This window comes from Polyodon spathula, chromosome 24, assembly GCF_017654505.1.
Source record: "Polyodon spathula isolate WHYD16114869_AA chromosome 24, ASM1765450v1, whole genome shotgun sequence".
In the NCBI taxonomy this organism is placed as follows: Eukaryota; Metazoa; Chordata; class Actinopteri; order Acipenseriformes; family Polyodontidae; genus Polyodon; species Polyodon spathula.
In genome coordinates, this window is record NC_054557.1 from 17,946,511 (window position 1) to 17,974,253 (window position 27,743).

The following is a 27,743-nucleotide window of genomic DNA, read 5'->3' on the forward strand; positions in this document are numbered from 1 at the left end:
TGATTTGTGTAGAAACGTGTTCTCGATGCCTGCTTTGAACTGCTAACAGCGGAGCAGATCTTTATTACTATCGCCTTGGTACCTGTCAGTATATTTGTTAACCCTGTAAAAGAGCTGTACGAAATTAATAAAACAAAAAGAAAGAAACGAAAACTAAACTCGAATATATAAAATCTGTCTTTTAAAATACCCTTGTGTCGTTGTGTCTTCATTCCAATGCAGAACATTTCACGCTGTTAAGCCCAGGCTACATTTAAAATAGAAAAGCAACAGGTGTGATTCGTCTGCTGTGATTTCCTTAGATCAGATAACTCAAGCAGCTGCAGATCAGCTTGAAAATGTTTGCATTGAGTAGCAAAGCCATGTGCTAATGTATACATGTGCATATAAATACATGAGTGATGTATTACAGTATTGTGTGAGACCCTGACTTCTTCAATCTGTATATGTAATCATCGTGCCTGTTTCATATTGCATGGATGGTGCAAGCAGACACTCCTATTCTAGTTCAAGTCAGACTTCAGTGAACTGTGAATTTTTTTGCAATGTGGGAAGAGAGTCTTTTTCACAAAGACTGATCTCATGACTTATTTGAAGACTGCAGGTTTATTTTTCATTCATGTAATACATTAAGATATTTTGTAGACATGAAAATGAGGTAGGAATTATTGATTCTCAGAAGAGCATCTGAGAATGTAGAAATTTAGATGTTCAGGGAACTACTTATTTAAATTATTTTAGTAATTTTAGAATTATTAACAGTACTGTAGAACATTAGGAAACACAATACTAACGTTTAATTCAAGCGTGGAAAAGTTTATTTCAATTTGGATAATTAAAAAGCAGCTTTACTTTCAATTCCTTTTGACAAGGCAGTTTTGTGCAGCACCTTCCTCAGGGTGTACACACAGGAAACCAGTGTCACAACAACCAAAGTGAAGATGTTCACAGCAATCAAAAGACGTGTGAGCCTTGTGAGATCTTCTGAGTCTGAAAAACAAACACAAATAAATGAGATGAGATCAACACTACTGTAGAAACTCTCTCTCCTATAGAAACATTCATATTCATGTGCTGCCCTGTTTGTTCCATCCTCACAGTTTTGCCAGTCACCATTTCATAAACCCATTGTATATACCCATTGTTTAGAATTTATATATATATATATATATATATATGATATATAGATATATAGAGAGAGAGAGAGAGAGAGAGAGAGAGGTAAAACTCCAGAGTACAAAAAATTATAGATTTTTTTGGGTGTACACAAAATGTTGAAGTCATGAAAAAATTATTTATTTCAGGACCTATAAAACAAAATTGACGTATAACCTGACGCTGATGATGAGAAGGAAACGTAACCATGCAGTGCAGGGTTTGATGTAAATGCAGAAGAACAAGGTTGTTTGTGGGTTGATTTCCTGTGGGTTAATCTTTTGTAACATGTGTTGCTCTTTATCAATTTTATAAGCGACATGGCAACTTTAAATATACAATAAAATACCTTTTACTGTACAATGAAAATCTGTACAGTGCCATATCATGCCAAGCCCATTCTCATGACGCTTAACACAAATATAATAAGCAGAAGCCCCAATGCAGAATGATTTAGAACCACCATAAGACCATAATACAGGAAAGATATTAAACTGCAGGAAAACATAGATTGAGCATCCTTTTCATTCCTTAAATAGATTTCTAAAAATTCAGCTTTTTAAAGCAGTAGATTTGAATAAGTTATATATGTAAGGCAACATCTATATGATCATGTAATTACCTTGCAATCCATCATCTTCCCAGTCTTCTTCCACAACATTCAGGCTGCTGCCATTGCCAGATTTTCTGAACACCTTTCCGTTGATTTTACAGATCATCGTACAATAGTATGTGTTTGTGTCGTTCATCTGTAGGCTGGTGATGTTCAGAACCGTGCTGGTGTCAGAGGGGTGTCCTATAGTGAAGCGGCCTTCACATAGCCCTTCATGCTTGATGTTCTGTACAGGTCTAGAGGTTGCAGGATCTGGGATGTACCAGAAGGGGCTGCAATCTTGCACTTGTTCTTGATCGGATTCGATTCTGCAGTGAAACTCAACTGAACGCCCCACAACTTTGCGCGTCTCTGTGGGCCACTGGCGCACCCAGACTCCACTGGAAATGGGCACTAAAAGAACAGAAGATGATGAAGGAATCTCAATGCTTTCATGTTCTCTACATGTTTGTTGTTCATTAGGCATTAAGAACTAAAATATCACATTCAGTTTCTGATTTAGGTCATTTATTTATTGATATCAAACTATAAGTTAATGTATGTTTAAGAAGATACCCAAAAATATATTTAAACTAAACAAAATATATATATATATATATAATATATATATATATATATATATATAGATATATTATATATATTATATATATATATATGTATGTATGTGTGTCATAAAGGCTATCGTCGTTAAACTAAAGGGTGTAGTACTTAACATAATTGATTATATATATATATATATATATATATATATATATATATATATATATATATATATATATAGATATATATATATATAATATTTTCTGCAGAGTGCAAAACGTTACAGTTTCTTTTTGGGTGTACACGAAGTGTTTATACCCAAATGCCTAAATCATTAAATGATTCTTTAAATATAAATCAAAATTGACATATAACCCGACGTTGATGATGAGAAGGAAATGTGACCATGCAGTGCAGTGCAGGCTTTGATCTAAATGCAAAAGAACAAGGTTGATTTCCTGTGGGTTAATCTTTTGCAACAGAAGTCCTGTAAATAGTGTGTTTAGGTTTAGTTTTAATAAAGTTGAATTACTTTTAATTCAAGTTTGGCGGGATGGGGTTAATTCCATCCCTGCCAAATCCACGTATGGAATGTGGCTGGGTCTTGACTGAATAATTGATCAATCGAGTCCCAGCCACATGGTATATAAAGGGAGCCAGAGCCTTTTTTTGTGGGTGAGTTTTGGAGAAGAGTCAGTAAAGGGGAATGCCCAGCCTGAACATGAGTGTTTTTAAGGTTCCTTTGATGCCCACATTTCCTCCGTGGTCAAAGCTTCCTTCTAGCATCTTCGAAACACCTCCAAAGTCCGTCCCTACTTTTCCCTCCCAGATGCAGAGATACTTTGTCATGCCTTTGTCTCCTCTCGACTCGATTACTGCAACTCTCTATATGGTGGTCTCCCAGCACGCACCACAAACCAACTACAACTAGTTCAGAATGCTTCTGCCAGGATCCTTAGCAGATGTAAAAAACATGATCACATCACCCCCCGTCTTGCTCAGCTGCACTGGCTACCTGTAAAGTTCAGGATTATTTTCAAACTTCTCCTGCTCACCTACAATGACCTTCACCACGCAGGTCCCGAGTACCTCCTCAGCCTGCTGACCCTCTGTGTCCCAGCCCACAAGCTGAGGTCCTCCGACTCTGGTCTGCTTGTTATCCCCAAGCAAAAGTGCACCACACTTGGAGAACGCTCGTTTAGCTTCCTGGCTCCGACTCTTTGGAACTTTCCCAGCTTTGGTGCGTGACGCCCCCACCGTCACTCGCTCTAAATCAACTCTCAGGACCCATCCATTCTCTCTTGCTCTCCATGCTCTTTAAGCCTGATATCTGCTATTAGCTGCTGTGCTGCTGCTAGTATTTCATGTATTATGCATTTCAATGTCTTTGAAGTATTATGGATTTTGTTCTTGTTGCTGCATCTTGTAAAGTGCATTGTGATGGTGGTCCACTATGAAAGACGCAATATAAAATTAAGCTTGATTGATTGATTGATAAGGATTGGTTCCTGTTTAGTTTTTTGTTAATGAAAAAACTCTGAGTTTCACTCCTGCCACAAGTATGGTTAAAGTAAATTATGTACATTTTCAGTCAACATGGCAATGCCAAAACCATAACACAATTAAATGGAGTTGCATTGTTAAAGCAAAGAGTGGTATTTCTGCTTATTACAGGATTGCTGTGGTTGCTGCACTTGAGAACTGTAGAAATTAGTTCAAACTTCCTGTAATGCATGAACATATGTCTCCTGTCCCCAGTGCAAAAACATCTAGATTTATTTTACAGTTGGTCAACTACAAATTTGGTAACTCTAGTTGGCACAATTTGTGTTATTTAAAAAGGATGTCACTTTCTATAATATATAGTGGCAATGGCATTTATTGGTATAGAAGTGTCACCTTTTAAAAAACAATGTATTATTTATAAACAGTTCGGGAACTGTGAATAGGGAGCTGCATGTTTTTATTCTATGTGTTCTGTTTGAATCTTTCTTTAAATAAATACCTAAGTATTTCAGACAATTACTTTTGAACAGTCTCCTCAAGGCAGGAAAATAGCTCTTAAGCATGAAAGTAGAAGCCCCAGCAAAGAATGATTTAGAACAACCATGAGAGCATAATACAGGTAAGATATTAAACTGCAGGAAAATATAGATGTAGAAGTTATATATGTAAGGCAACAATTATATGATCATGTAATTACCTTGCAATCCATCATCTTCCCAGTCTTCTTCCACAACATTCAGGCTGCTGCCATTGCCAGATTTTCTGAACACCTTTCCGTTGATTTTACAGATCATCGTACAATAGTATGTGTTTGTGTCGTTCATCTGTAGGCTGGTGATGTTCAGAGCCGTGCTGGTGTCAGAGGGGTGTCCTATAGTGAAGCGGCCTTCATATAGCCCTTCATGCTTGATGTTCTGTACAGGTCTACGGGTTGCAGGATCTGGGATGTACCAGAAGGGGCTGCAATCTTGCACTTGTTCTTGATCGGATTCGATTCTGTAGTGAAACTCAACTGAACGCCCCACAACTTTGCGCGTCTCTGTGGGCCACTGGCGCACCCAGACTCCACTGGAAATGGGCACTAAAAGAACAGAAGAAGATGAAGGAATCTCAATGCTTTCATGTTCTCTACATGTTTGTTGTTCATTAGGCATTAAGAACTAAAATATCACATTCAGTTTCTGATTTAGGTCATTTATTTATTGACATCTATTACATACAAATTATATATATATATATATATATATAAAATTAAACTTTGGTTTAATTGTTACAATGACGTCTCATATATGTAGATTATCAAGATCCTAGGTTCACTTTAGAGGAGGCATCAAGAAACAATTAAGTGTTCAAAATCACAAAGATGCCAAAATGCAACACTTATATACTAATGGACCTTATTTAATTGAGTTCTCTCACCTGGAAGCATCTGGAATACATGAAGCAGGATGATTGTGTAAAGCATTGTGAAGTCTGGATGGAATACAGCGTATACTAGATTTTAAAGCCAACCAATATATCGTGCGGTTTCACTGATTTCCTGCATCTCTTCCTGTCAGAGATACTGAAACATGGTTGTTTCTAGAGTCCTTTATTATTGAGGCTATCCCATTATAGAGGCCACGCGTTGTCGGTTCCTTGACTGGAATTGATAGAGAGGTTGTAAGTACTCAAAAGAAGCTGTTAATGGGTACTGCTATAGTGCAAAACAAGACATTACAAATAAGCAATTGTTCTCAAATCTTTCCAAAAAAAAAAAAGAGTACATTTGGTGTCAATTTAAAGGTGTCTACCACACAAAATAAACTAGTGATTATGTATATATATATATATATATATATATATATATATATATATATATATATATATATATATATATATATATATATATATATATATATATATATACACTTATGTATGTTATATTATGTATGGAACACACACTATTTGTGTGTGTTCCATACATAATATGACATAATATATAATCTGACAGGGAAAGAAAAAATAAGCAACTTCATGGTTTAACTTTGCTTACAAAATAAAAAAAAGTCCCATATAAAATATTTATAAAAGCCTACACATAAAAAAAAGATGATGCATTGTTAGCCACAGGCTAGATTAAGCTGTGTGGTTTTGATATACTGGCTGAACTTTGACGTGCTTTAAATGGCTTGGTTTTTCTTATATTTATCTTTCATGTGTCCTCTGCCTTGTGGTAGTGCTCGCAAAGAAGCTGCCTGATTGGTGGATGACTGTTCTGCGGTCACTGTCAGTAAAAAGAAATGTATTAAACACGGCTGTATTTAATGTTGCAATCGTTTCTGGATAGCGCCTCAGTGATGAGTCTTGTTTTGTGTGTATCTACTATTATATATCTACTGTTACCAGGAAAGCAGAGTTGCTAACCATCTACATTTCCATAAGCTGTGTATGCTATTTTATTATTATCATTTTGTATCTATTGGTACCTTAGGGATAATAGCAAAGTTATATTTATTTTTTTAACCTTACAGCACGTTAACGATTTATTACTTGATTAACTGCTGTAAAATCTAATTGCTTAAACACATAACATAAAACGGTGAGATATACATTACAATAAAATGAACGAACGCTACTGCAATCTACATTTATCTTACACAATGGGACAATAAGCAGAGGCGTCTCTGTCAGGATTGCTTGTTCTAAAAGTCAGAATGATTAAGGTGTTCAATGGTAAGTCAGTTTATGGCCCTGGTATGGATGACAGGAAGAGATGCAGGAAATCAGTTAAACCGCACGCTATATTGGTTGGCTTTAAAATCTAGTATACGCTGTATTCCATCCAGACTTCACAATGCTTTACACAATCATCCTGCTTCATGTATTCCAGATGCTTCCAGGTGAGAGAACTCAATTAAATAAGGTCCATTAGCATATAAGTGTTGCATTTTGGCATCTTTGTGATTTTGAACACTTAATTGTTTCTTGATGCCTCCTCTAAAGTGAACCTAGGATCTTGATAATCTACATATATGAGACGTCATTGTAACAATTAAACCAAAGTTTAATTTTATATATATATATATATATATATATAATTTGTATGTAATAGATGTCAATAAATAAATGACCTAAATCAGAAACTGAATGTGATATTTTAGTTCTTAATGCCTAATGAACAACAAACATGTAGAGAACATGAAAGCATTGAGATTCCTTCATCTTCTTCTGTTCTTCTGTTCTTTTAGTGCCCATTTCCAGTGGAGTCTGGGTGCGCCAGTGGCCCACAGAGACGCGCAAAGTTGTGGGGCGTTCAGTTGAGTTTCACTGCAGAATCGAATCCAATCAAGAACAAGTGCAAGATTGCAGCCCCTTCTGGTACATCCCAGATCCTGCAACCCGTAGACCTGTACAGAACATCAAGCATGAAGGGCTATATGAAGGCCGCTTCACTATAGGACACCCCTCTGACACCAGCACGGCTCTGAACATCAACAGCCTACAGATGAACGACACAAACACATACTATTGTACGATGATCTGTAAAATCAACGGAAAGGTGTTCAGAAAATCTGGCAATGGCAGCAGCCTGAATGTTGTGGAAGAAGACTGGGAAGATGATGGATTGCAAGGTATTCACTTTTTTTTTTTTTAATTATTGTCAAACTATAGATCTCCCAATAAAAAAAATAAACTCAGGTAAAATCTGGAGGTGTGGCTTCATTTTCACAACAAACATTTATAACCAGATTAGCTTGTTTTAGGGTGTGATTAGATGCCAATATTTTTGAGGCAGTAGAAACCAATCTATCTTTCAACTGGATGAGTGTGAAGCACAGCTCCCAATGCATTTATATGGCTACATTATTTGTAAAGCAGGAGCAACAGCAGCAGGAATTCTACTTGGAGGATTACGCACAAGAAAATACACTGTTCCTTTTTAGTGTGCTCTAAAAGTTTCAAATTACTTAAATCTTCAAAAACAGTTTAAGCTGTTATCTAAAATATAAGGAGCATAAGCATGATATATTCCACACAAACCACAACCAATAAAGGTTATGAAGCATGCATTCCTGATATACAGTAAATACACATACACGCTTGAATGGGATTTTGCTTCAGCAGGATTTTGCACTTGAAATATCAGAAAGGAACACACAACCCATTTTCTATTGTGTTCCTTTATTTACAACTAAAAATATGCATAAAATAAACATGTATATCTTCTACTTACAATCCCATCCCAAGTAAAGAATAAAGATAGAATTCACATCGGCACCTAACTTTTGTTTGATTTCATGATTTGGTGCCTCTGCTCCAGTGAGGACAAAAAGCGGATTAGGAAAAGATACATTCAAGACACAAGACGCAGAGTCATCGGTGATAATGGAGGTTTTCAGCAGCTGAAGATATTTTTGTTTGTTTAGCATTGTCTTGCATGTTAAACTCCGCCTGCGTTCTTTCTATATGTGCCTCTGTGTCAACATAGATATCTGTAAAACAAGGAAATGCATTTATTTCTTAAATCTTGTGTAGTCGGCTATTGCAGAGTAGCCCTTAATTCAATAGGAGATGTTTCATGAAGGAGCACACTGCAGGTTTAAGAGTGGTGTATTAACACTGTATACTCCTTGTGTTTTCAATTTGGAGTAAAATAAACTTTATACATCTTAACAGAGATGTTTAAAGACCTACATCTATGTCATCAGAATGCTATTAAATGTTAGCACATGTTCTGCACAAAAGAAAGGTAATCTACAAAACCATGCACCATTCTTATAGTCTGGATTTGGTTACATTCTTGTATTATATCTCCAGCGAGCTAAACACACAACAACACAATCAGAAAAGCTTACACCATGAGAACAGTTGCTAGAGTCAAAATGAGTAGCAGGGCTGCCTTCTGGTATCCTACAAAAAGTAAATAAATAAATGAATCCAACTGAAACTTCATGCAGCTAGCATCCCAGTTTGCATTGCAAAACAGCTCAAAACGTGTTAGTCAGGCGAGGAGACAATAACAAGAAAACTGCTCCATGATGAAAATGGCTTAACACGAAAACTTACAGTTTTAACATTTAGATATGTTTCTGCCGCCTTCAGATAGTGTAAATGAAATTAAGATTCCTTATTGTGTTTATCGGATTGTATTTCCTTTTTAACTGAATCTAATCCTGTCCAATAAAACCACTAAAGTTTCTCCTGTTGTACAAGCTTTGCATCACAAAAATGACATCAGATTTGACTTTAAGATACAGAAAACACCTCTTACCAGATTTAGAGAGAAATCTTTCTCCTAATAAAACACAAACATATTTAAATTACTTTATTTGACATTTATATGTTAATGTATTCAATGTTTGTATTATTGTTGATGCTCCTTAAATATCTGAAACATGCACTGAACTAGTATTTAGAGCTATACATCTAGACATCACACTCTGCAAAACCCAATATATAACCATATAGATATATAGATCTATATATACACGCACGCACACTCAGATCTATAGATAGATATAGTTACCCTCATTTATTAACAGGTTTGGGGAGGAGCAATTCAACTGATATGTTCCAGTTAGATTATTATCTTGATAGGAAATTGAGTCTCGTTGGGGCCTGGTTAGGCCAATATATTGCTCTATATTTTAAAAAAATATTACGCAAGACCCTGTTACTAAAACCAGATCGCTGACAAGAGTAGCAAAGACAATTAAAAAAAAAAAAAATCTAATAAAAGATTGCATGTTTACACACATCAATGCATGCATGCAAGATAAAACAGTCAAATCAGGCTAGATTAACCCACTGCTGCTACGATGAAGTAGAACAGGCATGCAGTTTAATAGTGTCGAGCTCTACATTTAACATTACAACCAATGTATTTTGCAGATTATTTTGACGGTGTTCTCAGTACTGTAGCACATTTAACCGGGAATTGATTGTTGTAATATGAATGACTATTACACAATAACGAGGTGCGTGCGGCATCTGGAATGGAACGAATAGCGTATCTGAGCGTGCGTGCAGGGGTGTGCTGAAGTTAGGGTACGCTGCGGTAAAATACTTCGTTGTTTTCTTTCCAGCGCTGGTGTGTCATTCTGTAGGCTACGCTAAGCAACAGGCAAGAAGAGGAGGAGCGTAAGCATTTTATAACATGAAATTAATAGCTGCAAAGCAACAGTAGGTAAAAAAAAAGAATGGATTACCTGGCTGCTGTTCACACGTTTCTGTTGTGTTAAAAGGGAGAATTGGGAAAATAGTGAACATACAGCCAAGCAATCCAATTATATCAACGTGGAGCATAAATCTTACAGACAACATATTTAGTGAATAAGGGGTTATATTGGAATTAAAGGGGTAAGACTTGATCACAATCTCAACTCACAGTATCCTGTTAGAATGAACTTCTCACAGTGGCAACAAATGACTTCAATCAAAGTCGCTGTTTGTCAGTCAGTTAAATCGGCTTCAAATAAAAAGCAGTTGAACAATCACAACAATTACACCGTGTAACAATTTAATTTTATTTTTTTTTTGGTTCCTGGGTAGTAAGTGTTATTTCCTAATTGCTTATGCCTCAAAAGTATAGAAAATGGCTATTATTCCCCACAAACTTTGCTTTTGTGACCAAGACAGTGATATTTTGAAATTTACCTATTTTCCAGAACATTCCAGATAGATTCAGTGCTGAGTAAACTTGGAGTAACTTCTAGAACTTTCTAGAACTTTCCAGTAATATAAATAGTAGTATAAATACAGGGGCCTTAAGCCCACCAGTTCAGTTTAGTTCCAGCTGCCTAAGTGGATGCATATCTGCATTTTTCTGAGATGGCATCAAGAGGCTGCAAGCATCCAGCAGACGCATTTTGCTATGTCTGCGGCCAATTTATCAAAACAAGAGCGAAAAAGTGCTCCGTGGAAGCATCTGCTAAGATGTGTGAGGCCTACAAGGCATATTTCGGCATGCCTGTCGGGGATCAAGACAAACCCTGGGCACCTCATTTCACCTGCGAGCACTGCAAAAAAACTCTGGAAGGTAAGATGGACAATTGTTGCTCGAAATTTTATGTTATAAAATTTGTTAAAATTTTTAAAATTGTAAAAGTTTTTAATTTTAAAATGTTTTACAATTTTCAATGTTACTGAAAAAATATATCATATATGAAAAATGTTGTGAGAATCTCTTACACATTAGTCATGGGTGAAATAAATGTATTTTTGTAGGATGGTACAGAGGGGAAAAGAGAGCCATGAAGTTTGCTATCCCAAGAATTTGGCGGAAACCCACTGACCACTCAAGCAACTGCTACTTCTGCATGGTGGACCCTTCCAAACGTCGGACTGGCAAGAATGCACCTGCTATCATGTATCCGGACCTTCCTTCATCCATCGCCCCGGTGCCACACTGCCATGAGCTCCCCGTACCCACTCCTCTGGAGAGAGAGCAGCCGTCTTTAGAAGAGAGCAGCAAGTCAGAGAGCGAGGAAGACGTTGTAGATCCAGACGACAATTTCAGAGGCGGAGCTGAGGAGAGAAACCCATACTACCCCAACCAAAAAGACCTCAACGACTTGATTAGAGATCTTGGTCTCACCAAGTCCAATGCCGAGCTTTTGATGTCTAGGCTCAAGCAGTGGAACTTGTTGGATGAAAGTGTGCAAGTCGCAGATCAGAGGAAGCGTCACCAACCTTTTTCCAGCTTCTTCACCCGTCAAGATGGGCTCTGCTTCTGCCACAATGTGACCAGTCTGTTCGAGGCAATCGGAATCGCCTGTAACCAGAATGAGTGGCGCCTCTTCATTGACAGCTCATCCAAGAGCCTCAAAGCCGTGCTGCTCCATAATGGTAACAAGTACCCGTCTCTTCCCCTGGCTCACTCGGTGCACCTCAAAGAGGATTACAACAGCATCAAGACCTTGCTGGACGCCTTGAAGTATGATGAGTACGGTAGGGAGGTCATAGGAGACTTCAAAATGGTGGCATTCCTGATGGGTCTCCAAGGCGGTTTTACCAAGTTTCCCTGCTATCTTTGCCTTTGGGACAGCAGGGACACCAAGGCGCACTACCACAGGTGGAACTGGCCACAGCGGACCGAGTTCTCTGTGGGGAGGAGCAACGTCAAGTGGGAGCCACTGGTGGACCCCCGGAAGGTGCTGATGCCACCACTGCACATCAAATTGGGCCTTATGAAACAATTTGTCAGAGCTCTAGATAAGGAGTCGGCAGCCTTCAAGTACCTTCAAGACTTCTTCCCTAAGCTGTCTGAGGCAAAGGTCAAAGCCGGTGTCTTCGTCGGACCACAGATAATGAAGATCCTGGAGTGCAATGAATTCCCCAAGAAGCTCACTAGTAAGGAGAAAGCGGCTTGGAACAGCTTTGTCGCAGTGGTTCTGGGCTTCCTGAGCAATCACAAGGCCGAAAACTATGTGGAGCTGGTTGAGACTCTGGTGAAGAACTACGGCACAATGGGCTGTAGGATGTCCCTCAAAGTCCATATCCTTGATGCTCATCTTGATAAATTCAAGGAGAATATGGGAGCGTACTCAGAGGAGCAAGGCGAGCGTTTCAACCAGGATATACTGGACTTTGAACGTCGCTACCAAGGACAGTATAACAAGAACATGATGGGAGACTACATTTGGGGGCTGATTCGTGAAAGTGATTTACAGTATAATCGTAAATCTCGAAAAACTATTCACTTCTAAATCTTTTGTAGTCATTTTTGTTTTACTTTAGTATAAATACATGTTAATTTGGATTCATTTGTTGTTTTTTTCTGACTTTATGCGAACGAAAAGACACAAATTCGCCCATTTTCTCATTGGAAATAGGTACATTTCAAAATATGACTGTCCTTGTCACAAAAGCAAAGTCTGTGGGGAATAATAGCCATTTTCTATACTTTTGAGGCATAAGCAATTAGGAAATAACACTTACTACCCAGGAACAAAAATTATGTTACACTGTGTTATCATGTCTCTAAAATATTCCTATTCCTATTCCTTTGAAGCCACTGGAACTGTGAATGGATTTTAAAAAGGAATTGGAATTCCAAAACAGGAATTGAGCCCCGACCCTCATCATTTGCATATATTTAAAAACTAATGATCATCTACCTCCATTCAAACCAGCATTGGATTGCATTTTTGGTTTGGTTGTTAATGGGGAACAGCATATACAAAGCTTACCTGATTTCATTTCATCATTTTTAGAATAACAAATAGTTGGTTCTTCAAAGTAAATGCAATTGCCTTCTTTGATGTCACAGTTTTTGTCACAGTTGTCTAAACAACACAAGGGCGTGTCTGTATTTTTTTGATCAAAGCACTCCAGTGTAGCTTGACCATCAAGGCAAACTTTATAACAGCTATCTAAAAGAAAAAAAAAGCAAGTCAAATGATTTTTTGGCATGCGTAGAAGTAAGGTACATGCAGGCTGCAGTAAATACCTTGTATTTTCTAGCTAATATAGGAAGGTTTAACATGGGCTGGCGTGGAAGGGCACTGTCAGCTGGGAGCCGATAGTATAACAGGAAAGAAACTGAAAGTTTAGTGTATATCGCTGCAGTATATAACTGCATCAAACTTTCACACAAAACCGTTTTTCCAGTATTATTCCATCGAAGATTATCATAACTATATATAGATTTGTTTGATTGATTACAGTTGTGGAGAAGTCTAATAGCACTGCCCATGCTTCAGTTGACAATGTAGCAAATATCTGCATTCCCTTAAAAAAAAACAACAATCTTATAGATTTGGCATGGAATTGCGCTTGGTGATTCCTGTGCTTCTTTTAGTAGGCTCCTGTCACAGATCTGCTGTCTTTCCTGGTGACAGACGTACTGGCCAATCCCTGTACTGTTTTCATATGGGTGAACCAACGTGAGTTCTGACCATAGGAAACACGCAGAACATCAACGTACCTCTGGCCAAAGTCAAGTGCACTGCAATTAGCAAAGCCAGAAAAATCGCCATGTTCTGATGAAAAGGAACCCTCTGTTTGGTTCCTTACCTAAATTTTGTCATCATTCTAAGACGTCAACGATTTGTTATTTCGATAAAGTGTCGATTTTTTCTTTCTTTATATATATTATATATATATATATATATATATATATATATATATATATATATGATATATATATTAATAGAATCATATAGGAGATGTTGCACTCATGTGTTTTAAATTACTGCATGCATTGAAAAGATACAAAACAAAGTTTGTTAGCGCTGCAAAAAATAAATAAAAAAGGATTTTAGGTTTTGCTTGGGTTAATATTCAAACCATTATCTCTATCAGGGATAGAGATAAGAGCTGAAATATGACACCCATTGCAGCTTGAATATACTTTCCTGCAGGATTTAACTTGCTCTTACATTCCAATGTGTTGACAACATGTTCCATGAATGAGCAGTTCAAGACGGTTTACCTTTCTCTTTTGTTTCAGCTGTTTCTGTTGAATCAAACTCAGTCACAAATAGATACTGAGATTGGGTCTGGTTTTTTGTTTTATTTTATTTATTTATTTGTTTTCTTGTATTACCTTGCCGCTGGTGCTGTGCTGTTCTGTGGCCGCATTAATAAGGACAGTTTATTAGGTCAGAATTCAACCCTAACTTCCGCCCGGTTACTTCACTCTCGCTTTTAAATCAGAAAAATAAACACGGGCATCGCGACGTTCAAAAAGCGTATCTTTATATTCAAAAATGAATCTTCCACGGGCATAGGCCACTTAGACTTATCAATATAAAAACCAAAAATATCAATAAATGGAGACATTTCTTTCCATAGTACTTACCTACGCTGTTTCCAGTACTTACCTACGTTGAAGTCTCACAGGTACGTCGAGCCCAGGTGAGCCATAGGTCAATCCGTTCCCTAGAAACTCCTAACGCGCATGTGCGGTGTGATTTGGGCGGGGTTCCCTAATTCTGCTGTTTCAATTTTCATCTTTGACACTTACAATGTATTTCGGCTGATAAAATGTAATTTTAAAAAGAAGATATTCATGCCTAGATACATTTCTGCTTATGGGTGCACCCGATCTGAAAAAGATCAGTCGATTCAATGGGACGTTTTCAAAAATCATCCCATAGGAATGGGCCAGTAGGTACCTAGTAGTCTCCCAACAGGGAGAGAAGGTCCGGATCAAACCCTTTAACTGAGTCTGGTATAGTAGCCGCTAGGACTAGATGAACAAACGATGTTGAAATAATAGTAAAATTACTTTAATAGTAACAGAGTTAGGGTTAGGGGTAGAGATTCGGTTAGTTGTAGACATTAGGTTTAGTGGTATGGGGTAGGTTTCGGGGTTAGTAGGTTGTACTAAAGTACAATTAATGGATGAGATGAGATTTCAAATAAGAGTAATTACAAAACAACTTGAATACGGATCCCTATAAGAGTCAAATCACATACATGATGCAGAAAACAGCTATAACCGAGGGCAGTAGTAGAATACGGCGAGGTATGGCGCAGTTCAGTGCGAGTACAGGCTGGTGCAGGTACTGGTACAACTGGGTGCCCCCGAGTCCAGTCCAGTGGAGAGCTGTGAGCTTTACAGGTGCTGCCTGAACAGGTGTGTCTTTACTATAGGATTGTACTTTTAGTGTGTGTATTTTATCTCATTTTGAGCCTCGCGTTTTTTTACACCTCAGCACACACCTGAGCTAACCTGATTGAACCCCGAATGCGATAGCATAACCTCTGAGCTGCGGGACGTGCGCAATGGCGTTATAAAGACATTCATATTTAAACATTTCCCCTCTCCCAGTCAGAAGGCGTTTATTAACGACACGCCTGCACACATGTCGTTTGTGCCATCTGTGTGTTTCTACTTCGAGGTGGTCGTGCCGTGCTAATTAAGATTTCATTTTGCCATCAGAAATGAAGCAACAAAAAACTTGTCAGATTAGCCTTAATTCTGCTATTCAACAAAAGAGAAACTCATTTCGTATTAAATATATGTTCCGCTAGGGTCTAGGACGGCTGCGTTTACAAAACAAAAAATAAATAAATCCATAAATAAAAAATAAGCAACATCTACGCTGCCTCAAAGCCAGTTTATAAGGGTATAGTTTAAAACGGGGTAATAGTGAACTAGAAACCCAAATGCAACTCAATAGAGACACAAGGGGGCGCTATACCCCCATCTACACACCACCCCATTGTGTATCTAGCACTTAATGATGCGAGCGAAATAGATATTTTTTAAAATTTTTCATAAAACAAAGCTGCTTTATTCACCTGTAAACTGAAGCGACCTAAATGTGACAGCTGTTGTTATACCAAAAACCAACAAGAAGCAACTGGCAAATGCGAGGCAGAACAACACCTATTAAAAATGTGTCACTACATTTCAAATTGTATTATGAAAGCTTAGCTGAGAGGGCATGTACATTGTGTGTTATTATTATTATTATTATTATTATTATTATTATTATTATTATTATTATTATTCAGGGAAGCATATTTGTATACCAATTGTTATGATATAAAAAGTCTTCTCCTATAAGCTTTTACTGTCTGATTGGCTCGTTTAGTGTTTCTTTATAATTTGCAAGTGTATGAACAAAAACACTCTCTGCCCTTAAACAAGGGGATAGAAGCCATCAACTGGGTCAAACTTAAACACAAACTGTGTCAGACTGCGACATTAATAAAGACTTCTAGAAATCAAAGAATGTCTACAACTGCAACGCCAGCTTTCACCCACAAGTGTACCAATTCACCAAAGAGCATCACAAGCACAGTGAATTGTAAAACTTGAGAGGTGTGCCAGTCATGGCATCACACACTTTATGAGTAAATAGACCAAAACGGGATATTAGGTTGAAGAAAGTTTCTCATTCCCTAATCTCAGGAAACCTGTTTGTCTTCGTGGGCCATGTTACTGACTGGAAGTATTTCAGCTGGTTGGTTGTTGAAGGAGTAGCCGTCCATTTCAGCCTCCAGAGTTATGCACATTTGAGACCTATGTCCCTTACAGTTCTAATATTTTTAAAAAATAAAATAAAGGCAACATGAACTCCCTTTTAAAAAGCTCCTTTTCAGCATTACACTCAGGAGACATTATTTAAATAACACGCTCTTTTATGTCCACATTTGTGGACCCAGAATAAATAGTGAAAGAGAGCACAAGTCAGATTTCTGGCAGGCTCTTGTTCAGGTACAGTAGGAGGCACTAAACCTCAGCTCAAAGTTTCTTGCAGTGCACTGAAGTGTGTATATCTGTTGTTAGGAGGCTGCCTGCCTCTGCAGCAATGGGAAGACAGATCCCATTAATGAATCAGTCTCAGTGCCTGGGCTCAGAGCAGAGGCAGCTGCTGCTGGAGGCCAGCGCTGCATACTCACAGCGAGAGTAAGTCAACGCTCATAGGGTCACTATGAGGTGTAGCGCTCCTGTGTTCATCCACCTTGGTTTACTTAGAAAAACAAAATTACCAGGAACCACACAACACAGCAGCGCACCAGGGCCGCCCACGTTCCATTGAGATCGACAGCGTGGCTGCTTTAGAAGTGGAGCGTCCCATTCCATTGCAGAATTGATGTTGTGGTTAGAGATGTTTCATGAGCACAAACGCACTTGAAACGTTTGTATTGCGGATATTTTTTGTCTTTGCTGATGTTTAATCAGTTATTGAGTTTTAGTCAAACCGTTAGAGAAAGTTTAACCTTGTGTTTTTGCCCTTTTCCCCACAGTTATATAATATCATACAGTTTATCAGAGTTTACCATGGATTACCAGAGTTTACCATGGATTACCAGAGTTTACCATGGTTTCTTAAATATGCTTTACCTTACCTCTCTGTGCTTTCACTGTGCTTCATTGTACTTTGATATGCTTTTATTATGGGAATCTTTTAGAAGGAGCTAAACTTATTTTAGTAACATGTGTATATTTTTGGCTCTTTTAAGTCTTTTTTGCTAACCAGGGACCAATGCTGCAGAGCTAACAGCTGTGCAGAAATAGATGCTAAGCTTTTGATTACCAGAGAGCCTATTTCAGAAATGAATTGTAGCAAATGACAGCATTTTTTGGCGAGGGTTCTGAAATCATGATCCATACTACGTGTCTCCTACATTCATGGCCCCTCGGGTGGAAAAGGGGAAACGAAAGGTTTACTCGACCAGCCGGGGCTGTGCTATTTCCCCCCTGGAGTTTCTAGCTGTGCTTTCCCCTTGTTGCAGAGGGGAACCCCCCACCCCTCACCTAAGACAGTCCCCTCCTGCAGCAGGCTTGTGTCATCCTGTGCAGACCCCCGGTGCGCTGCCCCCCTCTCCTCTGAATGTGTCGGGTGTTTTCAGCGTGCTTCCCCCCTGAAGCACCAAAGCACCGAGGCAGGCGATGCCTCTCTGTGTGGGAGCTACCAGTCCAGCACTGGCCCCTTCAATTGCACTGCTCTGTTCTGTTGTTTAGGTAAGGAGGCACAACATTGCCTGCCTGATTTCCTTTCTTTGCTTAATAGCTTTATGGCCAGTGTGACCGATGAGGGTCAAAAATGGGGCAGAGGAGGTTTGGGGAGGAGGAGGCGATCTTGTAGGTTTACATGCACCTGGTTTGGTTGCTATTGGTTTAAATGTACCTGGCTTGGTTGCTATTGGTTTACATGTACCTGGCTTGGTTGCTATTGGTTTACATGTACCTGACTTGGTTGCTATTGGTTGAAATGTACCTGGCTTCGTTGCTATTGGTTTACATGTACCTGGCTTGGTTGTTATTGGTTTATATGCACCTGGCTTGTTTGCTATTGGTTTAAATGTACCTGGCTTGGTTGCTATTGGTTTAAATGCACCTGACTTGGTTGCTATTGGTTTAAATGTACCTGGCTTGGTTGCTATTGGTTTAAATGTACCTGGCTTGATTGCTATTGGTAGCTGATTATTAACTCCTTAGTCCAATGCCTGTCTGGATATTGCTTGCTGGTGTATTAAGAGCCTGAAACTGCATGTCTTTACAGTGTGGGAGCTGGATAATACAGAGCGGTGATGAGAACAAGCTGGTCCAGAATGCGTTACTCAAACCAGGACACCAGTGTGTTGGCTTGTTGTTATCAGTTCTGGAACAACTTTCTCAGCTGTAGTTTTTTTCCATTGTCACATGCCATTTCCTGAGAGTGAAGGAGTGTGTGCGTGTATCAGCATCCGTGCGGGCGTGCGGTGTGTGTGTGTGTGACCTCAAATCTCAAGACTGCCCCCCCCCACCCTCTGATGCTGCCAGGATGTGAAGTGGTCTCTCCCTCTCTCTCTCTCTCTCTCTCTCTCTCTCTCTCTCTCTCTCTCTCTCTCTCTCTCTCGCTCGCTCGCTCTTGCTCTCTCTCGCTCTCTCAGCCTTTGAACTTTGTGTTTCTTTGAAGCGTTTCTTTCAGATGTGATTCTCAGGAACACGAAACCAGGTCTTGTCGTACCTGCTAGGAGACCGCTTTGGTCTCCTTTTCTCACTCATTCATAAATCCGAGGGCTTGGAATCATTCACAGAGCGGTAAACTCATTTCTGTCTCCTCTCTCTTTCAGTATCTTTTTCTACAGAACTGCTGTTCCATTCATGTGTATTATTCACACTCTGGGTGTCATTGTAGCTGAATGAGGCATACTCAAATAGAGCTAATGCAAATCTCAAATGTTAATATAGGCAGGCTTAGGTGATAGTTCTGTGTAGGTGATACAAAAGTAACAAGCTATTAAAGTGATTGTAATTCCATACCTCTTCCCTGACATGCACTCTGTTCGTTTTATAGGTCTGGTGTGCAGTTTAGAAAGAATCACATGCTATAGTAGACATGTTTGTTTATATGAACATATATCTGGTACTACAGTAGCTCAAATAAATCCTCAGTTTGCAAGCCCTGCTTTCAGATTGTGTTGCACTTCCTTGGTGGCTTCACCCGGTATATTTTGCATAAAATGTAATAAAATATGTAGGCGAGACAGGAACATCATTATAGGAAAGAATACAGAACCGCCAATCAAATCTAAGAAATAAAGAAAAGTTAATGAACCAATAGGTCATTACAAGGAACAGGAAAATAATTAATAAGATTACGCAGAGAATAGAGGAATTAAAGAAAATAAATGGATAAATAGACTCGATACCACGATTACTGCTGGTTTAAATAGAAAGGAACAGTAGACCGTTACATCATTAGTTACATAGTGAATGACATCACAAAGAGAAATAAACGTGTGGTTACCATGGCATCAAAAAGCCGATAATACCTCCAATGTTTTTTTAAACATAACGAAGCTCTCGACAGCTGGCCTTTTGAGTGTGCAGATGCATTAGAACAACCAATTGCTTCAGTGGTTCTGATTTGTTGCTCATGTGCGAGATGACCACGAGAAACACCTGCGCCACGATTAGTGCCATCCTGGCTGCACCGTTCCAGCACTAGACCCTATTGACAGTGTTTTGGCAGGTGTTTTTTTTGTTTGTTTGTTTTGTTTTAGCCAAAACCTTGTAACTAACTATTCTTGTGTTTTACAAAAACTGATATTTCTGCACCCTGAGCTGTTGTGGGGCTCGTCTTTCATCGTCCCAAACCACAGCGAATAGAGGGACGGTCCCCCTGTACTGTTAAAGCGTTTTAAAACGCATCACCCTGCTTTGTTCTTTTTTTTTTTTAGCACTGCGTGTATTTCTGGCTTTCATTTCCTGCATGTGAACTCAAGCAACGCTGTTATATCTCTCAGCTATCTGCCGGGGGAAGCGGAAAATCGCTGTACATTGCGTTGTGTAAGCATTTGAAAGCCGGTGGTTAAAACTCGAAGAAAAAAAAATGTTGGTTAGTTAATATTTCCATTATTTAAATCGAGCGGAAACATTGTGAAGCGATAGATTAATCCGAGTTACTTTTTTTTTACATACCGTATTTCTGGAGTGATTTAACTTTACTGTGCGTAAGAACAGAAGAACATAGAAACCGAATGAAGGACAGGAGAACTTTCGGGGTGCCGGCGCTCACCCAGCTCCGGGTATGCTTGATCTCAGAACTTTGTCAAGTTGGATCTTAAAGGATCCCGGTGATTCAGCATCAACAACGTGGCTCGGTATCCCTTGGAAACTCTTGGTATCCCTTGGAAACTCTCGGTATCCCTTGGAAACCCTCAGTATCCCTTGTTATCCCTTGGTAACCCATTCCATACCCTTGTTTTACAAGATAATCTGTTGTGAATTATATTGTAACTATGGTAACACGTTACATGAAGTCTGTAATTACTGTGTATTTACATAGTAGTTACTTAGTAAATACATGTGTACAAACTTATAACTGCAATGTTATTATGCATGAATGTACTTAAGGTGTCAATCTTTTTGCAGGGTATATGTAAGTACTCAATTATATAACAAATAATAATATAATAATATATTTATTTTTATATAGCGCCTTTCATAATGGACCACCATCACAAAGTGCTTTACAGAGGCAGGCTGTGAACTGTGCATTATATACTCATCTCGATTGTGGGGTTCTGCCCGGTCTTATTCATCTCGATTGTGGGGTTCTGCCTGGTCTTATTCATCTCGATTGCGGGGTTCTGCCCGGTCTTATTCATCTCGATTGTGGGGTTCTGCCTGGTCTTATTCATCTCGATTGTGGGGTTCTGCCTGGTCTTGTTCATCTCGATTGTGGGGTTCTGCCTGGTCTTATTCATCTCGATTGTGGGGTTCTGCCTGGTCTTATTCATCTCGATTGTGGGGTTCTGTCTGGTCTTATTCATCTCGATTGTGGGGTTCTGCCTGGTCTTATTCATCTCGATTGTGGGGTTCTGCCCGGTCTTGTTCATCTCGATTGTGGGGTTCTGCCTGGTCTTATTCATCTCGATTGCGGGGTTCTGTCTGGTCTTATTCATCTCGTATTGCTGTGTTCATCTGCCTGGGTCTTATTCATCTCGATTGGCGGGTTTCTGTCTGTCCTTATTCATCTCGTTGCGGGGTTCTTGTCGGTTCTGTCTGGTCTTATTCATCTCGATTGCGGGGTTCTGCCTGGTCTTATTCATCTCGATTGCGGGGTTCTGCCTGGTCTTATTCATCTCGATTGCGGGGTTCTGCCTGGTCTTATTCATCTCGATTGCGGGGTTCTGCCTGGTCTTATTCATCTCGATTGCGGGGTTCTGCCTGGTCTTGTTCATCTCGATTGCGGGGTTCTGCCTGGTCTTATTCATCTCGATTGCGGGGTTCTGCCCGGTCTTGTTCATCTCGATTGCGGGGTTCTGCCCGGTCTTGTTCATCTCGATTGCGGGGTTCTGCCTGGTCTTGTTCATCTCGATTGCGGGGTTCTGCCTGGTCTTGTTCATCTCGATTGCGGGGTTCTGCCTGGTCTTGTTCATCTCGATTGCGGGGTTCTGCCTGGTCTTGTTCATCTCGTTTGTGGGGTTCTGCCCGGTCTTGTTCATCTCGATTGCGGGGTTCTGCCCGGTCTTGTTCATCTCGATTGCGGGGTTCTGCCTGGTCTTGTTCATCTCGATTGCGGGGTTCTGTCTGGTCTTGTTCATCTCGATTGCGGGGTTCTGTCTGGTCTTGTTCATCTCGATTGCGGGGTTCTGCCCGGTCTTGTTCATCTCGATTGCGGGGTTCTGCCTGGTCTTGTTCATCTCGATTGCGGGGTTCTGCCTGGTCTTGTTCATCTCGATTGCGGGGTTCTGCCTGGTCTTGTTCATCTCGATTGCGGGGTTCTGCCCGGTCTTGTTCATCTCGATTGCGGGGTTCTGTCTGGTCTTGTTCATCTCGATTGCTGGGGTTCATCTCTGCGGGGTTCTGTCTGGTCTTGTTCATCTCGATTGCAGGGTTCTGTCTGGTCTTGTTCATCTCGATTGCGGGGTTCTGCCCGGTCTTGTTCATCTCGATTGCGGGGTTCTGTCTGGTCTTGTTCATCTCGTTTGCGGGGTTCTGTCTGGTCTTGTTCATCTCGATTGCGGGGTTCTGTCTGGTCTTGTTCATCTCGATTGCGGGGTTCTGTCTGGTCTTGTTCATCTCGATTGCGGGGTTCTGTCTGGTCTTGTTCATCTCGATTGCGGGGTTCTGTCTGGTCTTGTTCATCTCGATTGCGGGGCTCTGCCCGGTCTTGTTCATCTCGATTGCAGGGTTCTGCCTGGTCTTGTTCAGCAGTTTGACGGGGAGGGGGTCGTTCTGAATTGCACAAGCCCGCGTGCATCAGTTCCCGAATGTGTAAATCGAATTTCTGTTATTACTACAGCAAACTAAAGGCGTCACTCGTTCAATTTCATGAGTCATTTCTGCACAAACCTTCAACGATTTCAGGCAAACGCCACTTCTCATCATTCTTTCTTTCTTTTTTTTTTGCAAGCTTTCAAATGACCCCCTCACACTGAAAACAACTTGCAACAGAAACTTCGAACAATTGCACCAAAAACCAAACCCATCTAATTTGTAACTATTTTTCTATTTTTATCTTCATATCTGGCGCTCGGCAGGCACGTCAATTTTGGTATATTACCTTTTTTTCATTCGCATCGTTGCATGTGATGCTCTCAGTTTGAGGAGATGTCTTACTAACATGATCAGGTCTGTCCCAGCAGATAACCAAGACTCGAAATATACATTTTCGCACGACCCCTTTCAGCACTACAATTATTACCAATGTGCCAATGTTTCACACTCACTTACAGGACTTTGATCTCAAAACTTTGTTTCGTTGGATCTTAAATGATCCCAGTGATTCAGCCTCAGCACCATGGCTTGGCAGCCCATCCCATCCCCTCACCACTGTCAGTGTGAAGAAGTGTCTCCTGCTCTCTGTTTTATGTCTGTCTCCACTTCATTTCCAGCGCTGTGTTTGTGTTTTCTGAGCTGCGTTTAAAGTACTGAAACTAGTACATTTTTTGTAAACTTCTTTTGGGGGGCTGCTCTCAGGCGCCCTGTGACTGGACGAGTTGCGCGGTTTCTTTCCCTGCCCTTCTCAGCACAGCACAGGTCTTTACCGCAGTTACATGACTCAGCTGCTTCATAAGAGGCTTTGTGGGAGGAAGGTGGCAAGCCGGGGGGAGGGTGGGGTGGGGTTACTGTACGTACAGTCATGAGTCAGATTGAGAAAGCACCCCGAGTGATATTCGAATATCTGCTTTACAGCAGCAGGGCTTGTGGTGAGATTGAGAGCATCGACTCTGACAGGCAGCCAGAAGGGAGTCAGCCTGGCCAGTGATGCAACATGTCCATAAAGCACAGCGAAGCAGACCTGGCCTCCTTCAGTCACAAGTACAACTGCAGTGACAGCAGGATCGTTAGCTGGAATTGCAAATACAGTCGCGGTGCTGCTTCATTCAGTTCCACTTCCACTTGCAATGAAGCTGCAATAATTGCAGTTGGGTTTGTGGGTGCTAGTAAGAGGCAAGGGGGTGGGTTTGAACGCCTTGGTTCATACAAGGTGGAGGAGATGAATGCTGCTATTGCTAAGGTGTGAACCAATTGGTAACACTTTCCAGGTTGACTGGTTTGTGTTTGCAGGTTCACCCGGGTCTCTGAGCTGTGCAGGTTGACTGGTTTGTGTTTGCAGGTTCACCCGGGTCTCTGCGCTGTGCAGGTTGACTGGTTTGTGTTTGCAGGTTCACCCGGGTCTCTGCGCTGTGCAGGTTGACTGGTTTGTGTTTGCAGGTTCACCCGGGTCTCTGCGCTGTGCAGGTTGACTGGTTTGTGTTTGCATGTTCACCCGGGTCTCTGCGCTGTGCAGGTTGACTGGTTTGTGTTTGCAGGTTCACCCGGGTCTCTGCGCTGTGCAGGTTGACTGGTTTGTGTTTGCATGTTCACCCGGGTCTCTGCGCTGTGCAGGTTGACTGGTTTGTGTTTGCAGGTTCACCCGGGTCTCTGCGCTGTGCAGGTTGACTGGTTTGTGTTTGCATGTTCACCCGGGTCTCTGCGCTGTGCAGGTTGACTGGTTTGTGTTTGCATGTTCACCCGGGTCTCTGCGCTGTGCAGGTTGACTGGTTTGTGTTTGCAGGTTCACCCGGGTCTCTGCGCTGTGCAGGTTGACTGGTTTGTGTTTGTGCTGGTTTGTGTTTGTTCACCCGGGTCTCTGAGCTGTGCAGGTTGACTGGTTTGTGTTTGCAGGTTCACCCGGGTCTCTGAGCTGTGCAGGTTGACTGGTTTGTGTTTGCTCACCCGGGTCTCTGAGCTGTGCAGGTTGACTGGTTTGTGTTTGCATGTTCACCCGGGTCTCTGCGCTGTGCAGGTTGACTGGTTTGTGTTTGCAGGTTCATCTGAATTCTTGTGAGCATGAACTCACACTTGTGGAGGAAAGCTTTGCAAGCACTCTTTATCTCTTCCTGCCCAGGCTGGAAAGTCTTCTTTGGTTTCTGTTTTTACATGAGTCTTTTTTCCCTGCAGTAAAAGGTTCCTACAATAGAACTTAAACCAGATTACATTTTTTAACACGCGATCCTTTTGCAATGCACGTTTGAGACCTCTGAACTAATGGAAGGGCGTGTAATGGAGCTCCTCTTAGTTGCTGATAAGTTAATAACCTCAATTAAGTTAATTACCTCAGCGTAAGACCCATGGTTACCTCTCCACTACAGAGCTGGCTCTGGTTGAATAGTGAGGCGTTCCTCGTTTAACTGGATGGTTAGCGGTTCAAGTCCAGCCCTCGCCTCTCCATTCAGTTCAATGGTCCCAATGCCAATTCCTTACATGCAATACAGGAAAGATATCGTGTGGGATACCATCACCTAAGAACACTGTTTAAATATTCAAAGCAAATCAAAACAAAAAAAGTCCTGCTTTCTCAGCTAAATCACACACCGAACAAGAAAATGTGATCAACTGACACACGGAGGCTCGAAAAGGTTTCCTGACAGCTCTTGTGATGATAGATAACGTTGCGATGGTCTCGCCACACCACAATCAGAAGTGCTAGTGCATCCCACAGCCTGCTGCCTACAGTCTGACTGGACAATTCCAGATGAGCGCACTGTCTGCCTTGTGCCTCGCATCACTAGAGGGGGTTTCCAGAAACCGGAGCCTCTTGTATTTGGGCCAGCATGACTATTAAAAAGAAAGGAAGCGTCATCGCGTCTGCTAACCCTGCCACTGTCTGCCTGCTTCCTGCTGCTGTCTTTGTGTTCCATTAGCAGGGTTGGGGGTCAATTCCAATTCCAATTCCATTTGAATTGACTCCAAATTCCAATTCCAATTCCAATTCCATTTGAATTGACTCCAAATTCCAATTCCAATTCCAATTCCATTTGAATTGACTCCAAATTCCAATTCCAATTCCAATTCCATTTGAATTGACTCCAAATTCCAATTCCATTTGTTAAACTGTAAAACAGAGATGCAAGACTGCCTGCCCCCGGGCCCTTTCTGTTCCCAGTCCATGAAGGGTTAAGAGCGCAGTTCACAGGGGCTGCCTCCAGGGCAGACTGAGAGACATTGCAGTGCTCAGTGAAGGAATGCCTTGGGCTAGAATCTGATAAAACCTTGCTTTACTCAACATTGAAATTCCCCATAGAAAAGTGTCCCATTGTAAAGCATGGCAAAAAAGCAATATAGCACAGTGAGCATGGGAAAACATGGGCAAGCTCAGTAAAGAACAGCACAGTGTGGGCAAGCATATAACAAGGCAAATCATGGGACACTGCTGCAAATATTTTACATTGTGTCTCTAATTACAGTGTTATCATGCACAGTTACAATGTGCTTAATGTGTACATCTTGTTGCCTGATATGTGTAAGTAATTGTATCAGAAAAAAGGTTGGGTTTAGGGTTAGGGTTAGGGTTATATCATGCATGATGCAATAACCCTAACTCTAACCCCATCCCTAACCCTTTTCTGATACAGTTGTGTATTTACATATTTCATGCAAAAGAGAGACTCATTAAGTACATTGTAGCTATGCGTAGTAGCACTGTAATGGTGTGCAATCACACCTGTATTTATTAAGTCACTACTCTGTAAACACACAGTAATTCGAGGCACTTGATGTAAAGTCTTGCTATTCTCATTGAATTTGCTACTGATATTTATATCATCGCTGCAACAGAAGGCTTGTGTTTGTTTTCATCTGAAGGGAAGTGGGAGAGAGCTCATCAGACCAGCTGTAGCTACTGTTTCCTCTTGCAGTCTAATCAGATGTTACTTTATCAAATACTATAAACATAATGTTTGGTTTGATTAGTGTCACCACATCAAATGAATAGAGAGCCGGCAGGCAACTTCGAAATGAAGAAACTTTCTACTCAAGCAAAACCCCAAGCAGGCGGGCGTCTTCTCAGAATGAAAACTCATAAACTCCTAAAAATGGATTTACACAGCAGCATAAAAGCATGTAGGGACAGTAGAGAACTGTTCTTCACCCCAGTGCTGTACGAAAGTGCCTCTAGCAAGGTGCAATAAAGCACAGTGAATTCCGTTAGTCAGTGAATTCCATTATTCAGTGAATTCCGTTAGTCAGTGAATTCCATTATTCAGTGAATTCCGTTAGTCAGTGAATTCCATTATTCAGTGAATTCCATTAGTCAGTGAATTCCATTATTCAGTGAATTCCGTTAGTCAGTGAATTCCATTATTCAGTGAATTCCGTTAGTCAGTGAATTCCATTATTCAGTGAATTCCGTTAGTCAGTGAATTCCATTATTCAGTGAATTCCGTTAGTCAGTGAATTCCATTATTCAGTGAATTCCGTTAGTCAGTGAATTCCATTATTCAGTGAATTCCGTTAGTCAGTGAATTCCATTATTCAGTGAATTCCGTTAGTCAGTGAATTCCATTATTCAGTGAATTCCGTTAGTCAGTGAATTCCATTATTCAGTGAATTCCATTAGTCAGTGAATTCCATTATTCAGTGAATTCCGTTAGTCAGTGAATTCCATTATTCAGTGAATTCCGTTAGTCAGTGAATTCCATTATTCAGTGAATTCCGTTAGTCAGTGAATTCCATTATTCAGTGAATTCCGTTAGTCAGTGAATTCCATTATTCAGTGAATTCCGT

At 40.5% G+C, this 27,743-nt stretch overlaps 1 protein-coding gene across 6 annotated transcripts; it reads right to left on the minus strand.

Annotated features, from left to right (window-relative positions):
• Positions 1 to 800: 800 nt before the first annotated feature.
• On the minus strand, positions 801 to 13,780 carry LOC121299354. 6 transcript variants are annotated; one of them, XM_041227064.1, is made up of 7 exons: positions 13,725 to 13,774; positions 12,988 to 13,170; positions 10,006 to 10,026; positions 9,069 to 9,092; positions 4,512 to 4,895; positions 1,778 to 2,161; positions 801 to 990 (listed from the first exon to the last, which is right to left on the minus strand). In XM_041227064.1, the coding sequence occupies exons 2-7, from the start codon at positions 12,995 to 12,997 to the stop codon at positions 836 to 838; spliced, it is 978 nt and encodes a 325-aa protein (XP_041082998.1). In that variant the 5' UTR covers positions 12,998 to 13,170; positions 13,725 to 13,774; the 3' UTR covers positions 801 to 835. The 6 variants fall into 6 exon arrangements, 4 of the variants coding, with proteins under 4 accessions (XP_041082998.1, XP_041083000.1, XP_041083001.1 ...); XM_041227066.1 differs by lacking the exon at positions 10,006 to 10,026; XR_005947384.1 differs by lacking the exons at positions 801 to 990; positions 1,778 to 2,161; positions 4,512 to 4,895 and adding exons at positions 7,972 to 8,289; positions 8,653 to 8,707 and having other exon boundaries at positions 13,725 to 13,780.
• Between the last annotated feature and the right edge of the window lie 13,963 nt (positions 13,781 to 27,743).